The sequence below is a fragment of the Macaca nemestrina genome, chromosome 6 (assembly GCF_043159975.1).
Source record: "Macaca nemestrina isolate mMacNem1 chromosome 6, mMacNem.hap1, whole genome shotgun sequence".
Taxonomy (NCBI): Eukaryota; Metazoa; Chordata; class Mammalia; order Primates; family Cercopithecidae; genus Macaca; species Macaca nemestrina.
In genome coordinates this window covers 10,181,193-10,189,526 of record NC_092130.1, presented here as the reverse complement: position 1 = coordinate 10,189,526, position 8,334 = coordinate 10,181,193, and the positions used below count along the sequence as shown (strand labels likewise).

At 40.5% G+C, this 8,334-nt stretch overlaps 1 protein-coding gene across 1 annotated transcript; it reads left to right on the top strand.

Moving 5' to 3' along the window:
* Positions 1-517: 517 nt before the first annotated feature.
* Positions 518-8,131, top strand: C6H5orf58 (chromosome 6 C5orf58 homolog). The gene is given in 5 exon segments (XM_071098097.1): positions 518-643; positions 1,774-1,857; positions 2,619-2,712; positions 7,861-7,943; positions 7,945-8,131. Coding segments are annotated over 5 exon segments (462 nt in total). The 5' UTR covers positions 518-547; the 3' UTR covers positions 8,050-8,131.
* The last annotated feature ends 203 nt before the right edge of the window (positions 8,132-8,334 follow it).

Genomic DNA, 8,334 nt, shown 5'->3' with positions numbered 1-8,334 from the left:
TGCCTCAAAGGTTGCAGTGGCAGAGATTTCCTCTGGAGTCAAGCAAAAGACGGCTTGAATCCCAGCTTCTCGGCTTAGCAAAAAACCACCTTCCATCTCTTTATTCATGCTACTCTTTACTATTATCATTCCTATAAAATGTTATAGGAATAATAATAGCTAACAGTTCTGGGCGCTTGTTATCTGCCAAGCACCTCTGATGCATTATCTAACTTAACCCTCAAACTAATACTGGAAGGCAGTTATCATCGTTCCACACGATAGGTGAGGACATCTGCACTCTGAATGGTTAATCGCTTATCTGCATTTATACAACTAAGCAGGTGACAGAATAGGATTCAAACCCAAGCGGCTTTATTCCAGAGTCCGCACTTAACGCTACCGCTATCTTGTGCAACTTAAATGGAGATAAGGGTTGCAAAGGCCTGGCACATAGCGGGCAGGGAATGTCAGTGTTTTTTCCGCCCAAGTGGCAGCGCGAGTCCGTTGTAACCCGGTATCCAGAACCTTCTCCGTAGGGGCCTTGCCTGGGACTACAACTCCCAGGATGCCGCAGGCGGAGAAGCTGGCCAATCAGGGGGCGCCTCTTCGCCTTCCCAGTCGACTCCCTGCTCCTGTCAGAACCTCGGTGACGGTTGGCTGGGTGGGTAGTGACAGCTGCTCTGTCTTGAAGGATCCGGATCTGGTTTGGGAGGGTGAAGACCGCTGAAATTTCCAGGCTGCCCGAGGCTCTATCTTCCACCACCCAACGGGTGGGCAGTGGGCCAGGCTGGCCTCGGGGCCTCACACCCCGCGAGGCAGTGGGCCAGGCTGGCCTCGGAGCCTCTCCCTGGGTGTCGGTTGGGCGGAGAAGGGGGCTGCTGGCTGGGTGGGCCGGGCGGCTGGTGTCTCTCCCCAGGCCAGAGTCACTCTGAGGCCATTTTACATTGCCCTAATCCTGTCCACTTGGCAAGAAACTTAGCAAGCCCCTAAGGTTCATTCCAAATCCTGTGTGGGAGGGCGAGGACTGTGGAAACTTCCAGGTGCCTCAGACTCCATCTTTGGCCGTTGAGCGGGTGGTTGGGCTGCTCACGGCCCCAAAGATCTGGGGGGTCTTCATGGGCGGTTGGGTCGCTGAGGGCCCCAAAGATCTGGGGCTCCTCCCGGGTGTCGGTTGGGCCAAGGGGGAGGCTGGGCTTTCGGAGTAGAACCTGCGGTGCTAACGATGGCTCCGCGGGGCTGAGGGCTTGGGCGGCGTCCTGTGGCCCGGAGATGGCGCTTTAGTGGTATCAGGCCTTGAGTCGGGGCATCCTGGCTTCTGACCCCCCATTCCTTCGGCCCCTACAGCCTGGTCTCCGCTTCCCCACTGTCGGTGGATTGCTGTTGGGGCTGCCTCTCCTTTCTAGGTAGTGGCCTGGCCGAGCTCCCTGGGGAGGGCTTGACCCAACCCTGTCCTGCCTCCAGTCAAGTCCCAGCCACATGCTGCTGTGCCCTCACCCCAGCCACCCGCTGGGCACTCGAGGGCCTTGGAGAACTGGACCCCAGAGCGGAGAGAGGCCGCTGTCTTGGGCTCTAAAACCATTTAGTTTCTACTTTACTCTTTTTAGAAAACTTTTCCCTCGTTTTTGAAGTTCTTTAATTCCATCACTCCACCCCATGTTAAAATACCATCTTTTTGCTTCCAACTTGACTCTTGGTTTGGCATGCCCAGGGAAGATAACTGACATCCCGGAGAATAGGGTCTTGGGGGTAGATGCAAAGCACATTTTACTAATGTCTGGGAAACAAAATTAGTTCTTTTACAGTGGCTCTGAAATGAGAGAAATTGGAGAAATTCTCCCTGCTCAGGAAAAGGTAGAGGCAAGAACTGACTTAAAGGTTAGTTTGTTTTCATTATTTTGAAGAAGCGGGTTGACCCACAAATGCCTACCTTTCACACTGCTGGAGTTGTGTATGGTAATTGAGATCAAGTTTTTCAAGTCATTTTGAGAGACTGAACAGCTTAAGACTAGTTTCTAGTCTTAAGAAACCACCTCTCTGTATGTCTGTATCTGACACAATTGGTTATATACAGGTACTGTATAACATAGTAATGCATTGATTTATACATTTCGGTTAACCAAAATCAAAATGTCTGTTACCCTAACTCCCAAAACCAAACTAGCCATTTGCCACCCTCTTTGTGGGTTATAATTGAATTACCCTCTTAACGAATTATAATCAAATTCTTTTTGAGTTTCAATGTGTACTTAAATCATATGTGGGCCCTGTTATTCAAAAGTAAGTTAGAAAAAGACATGGACTTACATAAACAAAATTAGAGAAGATCTTAACACAAATGCTAAATTGTAAGGTAGTTTATAAGGGCTGAGACTTTCTCAAAAGTGGACGTATTTATTTCTATTATAAGCCCTCTCTTGTGGATATGGTTTGATTGAGGAATCCTACGAATTCCAGTTGGAGTTTTCAGTTGGAAAAATATTACATAACATTGATGCCTTTTGATGTTAGATTTCTACCATTTATAAAGATTTGTTTCATAATTATTTCTGAAATAATGGATTTATAGAAATACTGAAAATGTAAATATATCATAAATACTGATATATACATTGTTTCTGTTTTTATTTTAAAATCAGATGGGTAAGAAGAGTGCTACTGATCATAAGCTAAATGTGGACAAAGTAATTAAAAATATTAACACAATTTCTTTGGAGTTGAAGAAGATAAAAGGTAAGTATTGAATCACTAAAATGTTTGCATGTCATTGTTATAAAATAAATGGTAGAGCCAATTTATGTTTCTGCTGGGGTATAAATAAATTTTGCCCACTAATTAGGATTTCTCTATTTCTTAAGAAATGTTTTCAGTGTAAGTGAACTAGATCTCTAAAGATGAATTATGTTCGACTTTGGAGTTAGCAGACCTGAATTCCCATCCCTGACACTAACAAGCTTATCAGGTTGTCTAACCTCTGTAAATTTTACATCCCTTCCTTCCCTTCAACACACCATTATAAGACTATGTCACATTCAGCAAAATTCATTGTCTTTATGAATTCTTACTAAGCCCCTAAGGTTCATCCCAAATTAAAAATATAAATTAGATTCTGTGACTTAAAGCTTCTTCATTTTAAACAGATTCATATACTAGGATTAGACCTTATAGGTCATGATGTTTAGTCGCTCACCTCACAGACATATTCTGTTATTTTATCCCAAGAAAACTTCTGTGATTGAATATTTCTTTTTTTTTTTTTTTTTTTTTTTTTTTTGAGATGGAATCTCGCTCAGGCTGCAGTAGAGTGGCACCATCTCAGCTCACTGCAAGCTCTGCCTTCCGGGTTCACGCCATTCTCCTCAGCCTCCTGAGTAGCTGGGACTACAGGCGCCCGCCACCACACCCAGCTAATTTTTTGTATTTTTAGTAGAGGCGGGGTTTCACCGTGTTAGCCAGGATGGTCTCGATCTCCTGACCTGGTGATCCGCCTGCCTCAGCCTCCGAAAGTGCTGGGATTATAGGCGTGAGCCACCGCACCCGGCCGTGATTGAGTATTTCTAGGTGTTATCTATCCCTGACCAAACATTTCTTATTCTGGGGAACTTCCTGTCTCACTAGTCAATCCATTCCATTTTAAACAATTCCTTCTCACGGGCTAGCTGAAATCTGTTCTCCTATTGCTTTCACCTGAGAGTCCTGTTTCTAACCATGAAAACTACACTGAATATGTAGTTATTCTTTTTAAAACAACTCTTGGGTATTTAAAGATAGCTTGTGTCGGTTATGAGGCCTACATCTGTATATAACAAAAAACTAACCTGACTTATACAATAAGGAAAAACAAGAAGATCCAAGGTAGCCCAGCCCTAAAGTTAATTAAGAGGTTTAAAGATTTTGTCAGGGACCAGGCTCTTTCCATCTTTCTGCTCTGTCATGTTCACTCTCTTTATCACTCCTCATGGTCATTACCTTCAGAGGTGGTGATATATAGACAGTCTCTTTTTATAAGTCTTTTCCCAGAACCCTCCAGCACATTTCCCTTTCATTGGCCAGATTTGCATCATATGCTGATGCTTACAGCAGCCACAGCTAAGGGGACTGGGATTGCCAAGACCAGTTTGGACCAGTCAGAACTTACTACAGGAGCTGGGGAAAGGAACACCTCAAACGAAATCAAGCTGTGACACCAAGAAGAGGGCGTGGCCGTTAGTTAGGCACCAAATAGTGAGTGCCTATTATGCTTTTTCCATGTATTCTCCCTAGGACAGCATTTCCTGGACTTTGATCTGAGAACCCTGCTGTTTCAAGAGATGTTAATAGATGGTGTACAGTAGAACAGAGTCCATGTTCTTATGGCCAAATAAGTTTGGGAAGTGCTTTATGCTATGTATTTCACAAATTTGCAGTGCATATTAAGAAATCTGACTACCTTTAATTCATCATTTCTCAAAACCAGCCTCAAATGTCAATCTGCAGAAAACCCTCACTGACTCACCATTGTCCTTAGGATAAAGTCTAAACATCTTAGAATGGACTATATGACCTGCTCAGATCAGGCCCCTCTTTTCCTCTCTAGTCTCTCACTCTGTTCTTCCTGCATGTTCTGTGCTCTAGCCATACTGAACTATTTGCATATCCACAAGTGCTTTTCTGTATCTGCTTCAACACATACTTGTCCTTCTGAAATCCCATTGCTATACCCCATCTCCAACACACCAGGTTAACTACTAGTAGTCAAGGTCACTTACATTGGAAAACTTTTTTTGAGCCAGCATGTTATCCTTTCTGCCCTTTGCTATCACCCGTTATACTATTTTATAATTGCATATTTCCTTACTTTTCTTATCCCTGCTCAACTGTAAGCTCCTTACAGGTATTTCTAGTACTTAACACCGTGGCTCGATTGATTAGATTCTTGAAAAATGTTTATTAAATGAATAAATAGTTTTGGATGCTTGAACTCATTTAAAACAGTTAAGCTTTAGATTCCCCCCAAACTCTAATTGTTCTAGTTTGGAGAATAATCTTTCCTGAAATAAAATGTAATAACTATGAGAGATGTTTTCTTGAGACATTGTATGGTAGGTCAGGCAGTTAGGCTCTGAGGGACCTGTAGAGCTACACTAGGAAGGTAGACTTCTGGTAAATGTAGAGAATTAAATGAACACTGTGCACCCTCACTTCATCCCCTAAATAATAATGTCAGCAGCCAACACTTACAGCATTTACCGTAATCCAGGACTCTTCTAAGAACTCTGCATAAATGAACTGTCTTCATAATAATCGTATAAGGTAGGAACTGTTGCCGTTGGCATTTACAGATGTGTAAATAGAGAGATTTAACTTTTTCAAGGTCAAGCAACTAGTCAGTGGTAGACCTGAGATTTAAATTTAACTTATTTTTAAAGAGACAAAAATCCACAAGTAAAGAGATTCCAATAAGAGATAACAAAACAAAAGGCAAATGGAGAAGCAAATAGACAAGTCTGAACCCCAAAGTCCGAAAATCTGAACCCTAAGCTGGCTGGGTAAAGCCAAAAATAGCCCCTACGACTCAATTCACGGTGGCACCAGAATCTTCTGGAAGTAGGGGTGAAGTTTGAATAATAACAGGAGGACTAGTTAAATATATAAGAATTGTAGATCCCTGAGGTCTCTTCTGCCCTCTGCATAGCTGGGCAGCTATCCCTTCACTGTGATAAAAGACTTGAGGTTAAAACAAGGATATCTACCCTGGAGTCACTAGTCATAGGTTGAGGGAAAGTACTATACTGTAAAGAAGGATATTGAAACAAAGTTTACATATCAAATTACAAGACTCCCAGGATTTTTTTTTCTTCATTGGGCTACCAAAATACTGGCAGCCAGATTTATACCCTCCAAGTAGATTTTTCTCTCAGGAATCTGACCAGTCCAAGGTAAAAGATCTAAAGATACTAATAGCAGAGGTTCTCCCAACAAAATAACGCAGCCAGATCAATGCCATATTATTGAGTACCACAGGTGCAGAACTTACAATTGTCTTTTTAGTGTCACAGTCTTAAATATGGGCAACTAAGACACAACAGATATTTGAGAAGCACATCTTATATGAAAAGCAGAGAAAAAATCAACAGATTCAATGAGGAAGAAACAGAAATAATGAGGGGAGATGAAAACTTCAAGAAATTATTAATATTCAGAGAGAAGAGAAGATACTGTATCCATGAAAAAGGAACCAGATACTATAAAAAATATTCAGAGAACAAGAAGGAGCTCTTGGAAATTAAAAGTGTGACTGTAGAAATGAAAAACTTGATAGGTTGAAAGGTAAAATGAAGAAATTCCTCTGGAGTGTAAACAAAACAGAGATGGAAAGTGTTGATGATGGGGAGGAGAAGGATTAGATAAGTGAAGGAAGTCCAACATCCAACAAATAAGAGTGTTAGAAAGAGAGAACATAGACAATGAATGACGGGCAATTCATTAAAGAAATAGAGAAAATTTTCCAGGGCTGAAGGGCATGAGTTTCTACAATGAAAGAATGCACCACAGTGGATGAAAATAAGCTCATACCAAGGCAGAGTGTTGTGAAATTTCAGTCTACTGAGAGAACAAAAAGATCTGTAAAGCTTCTGAAAACAAAACAATCATTTGAAAGTTCTCATATGACTCCAGCTTCACTGGAACCTAGAAAGCAATGCAGCAGTGCCTTTGGAAATCTGAAAAAATATGATTTCCAATCTAGATTTCCATAGTGAGTCAACCTTCTAATTAAGGATTAGTGTAGAGAAATTTTCAGACATATAATTTTATTCCGATAGTTACTGAGCCTATGTGTCACCAAACAAGGGAACAGATCAAAAAGAGACACAGGAATTTGGGGGAAAGGGCACTCCACAGAATGGAGGGATAAAAGGAGTCTCAAGGATATTGGTGAAGGGAGTTCCCAAGATACCAACTGTACAGCAGTGCTAATAAGCAATCAGTTCATATTGGAGCGAATCAGAAGGCTCCAGGAGAGGAGAGACGTTTAACAATAGCATAGCTAAGGTGTTGAATAACCCAAGAGCAAATTTACTCAATCGGGGGACATTTCTGATAATGCAGCAATATTATTTCTGATATTGCAGCAATGAAAAAACACATTAACTCTGGTGGGTTGCGTGCAGGAAGGAAAAATGTCATATGACAAGACTCAGCTGTGAAGAGTATTTGTATAATTAACATTTAAACATTAGATAATTGAGCTAAGCAAAAATTTTTCCTGAAGTATATTGGGAGAGAAGAGGGTGTGTGAAAGAGCTGTCTCTTAATCTTCTGTGTCAGAGGCAGGTAACACTGAAAATTAAAAAAAAAAAAAATCGCAAAAAATTTAGAGATACGGAGGTAAACACCATCGCACCACTCCCCCCAATAACAATACTCAAAACAGACACACTGAAATGACCAAAGCAACAGAAGCAAAATGAGCTTAAAAACAAAACAAAACAAAACAAAACAAAAAAACTGAAATTGGTTGCCTCTGGGAGATTGGAACTGCAATTTTTTGTAACGTGCCTTAGACTTATCTGATTCTTGGTACTATATGCATGTATGACATAGGTAAAAATAAGTTAAAACCATATAAATCAAATTTGTATAAATCAAGTTGCAGTTTAGTAATATAACTGAGAAGTTGGGCTAAAGAGCACACTTTTAGTAAGTTTTTATGTCATGCTTATTTTCTAATACATAAATCTTATTTTAAGTCAGAATGAGACACACTTAAATTGTGGTTTTATCACTAATCACTTGGGAAAAACTAAATTAGGAACTAGGAAGAAATAGCTACTTAAAGCAATAGTAGTTTTTTTAATGACATATGTGCTACAATATAATATCTCCTGTTTTGTTTTACAGAGCTCTCCCAGTTATTGCTTTGTGACCTTATCCTACATTTTAATCATCCCGTCAAGACTGAGAACTTAACAGAAGCAGAAAGAAAACAACCCCCTCTTTGAAGAGTCTAAAATATCAGATATATCCCTTGTTTCTAACAGTTTTTCTGCTGATTTCTTATTTGTTACGAGTTTCTGTTTTTATTGTTGAAGTAACAAATACTTGGGAGAGTTGAGTTTACTAATTTGTATATGTATAATTTAAAACAAAATAAAAATAATGTTGTAAACAAGCAGTTCATGTTCTTGAAGGCTGTTTAATGTTTTGAAGAATGGCTTAACTTACTTCAGTAATGGCAAGCGTATGACATAGGAAATTGGCCGTGGGTCACTGCTTATCCTTTAGCTTATGCTTGATTTTGGCTCAGGTTGAAAGAGAGCTACTAAATTATTAATTGATGGTATGAGTTCATATTAGTCAGAACTCTCCTGGTAG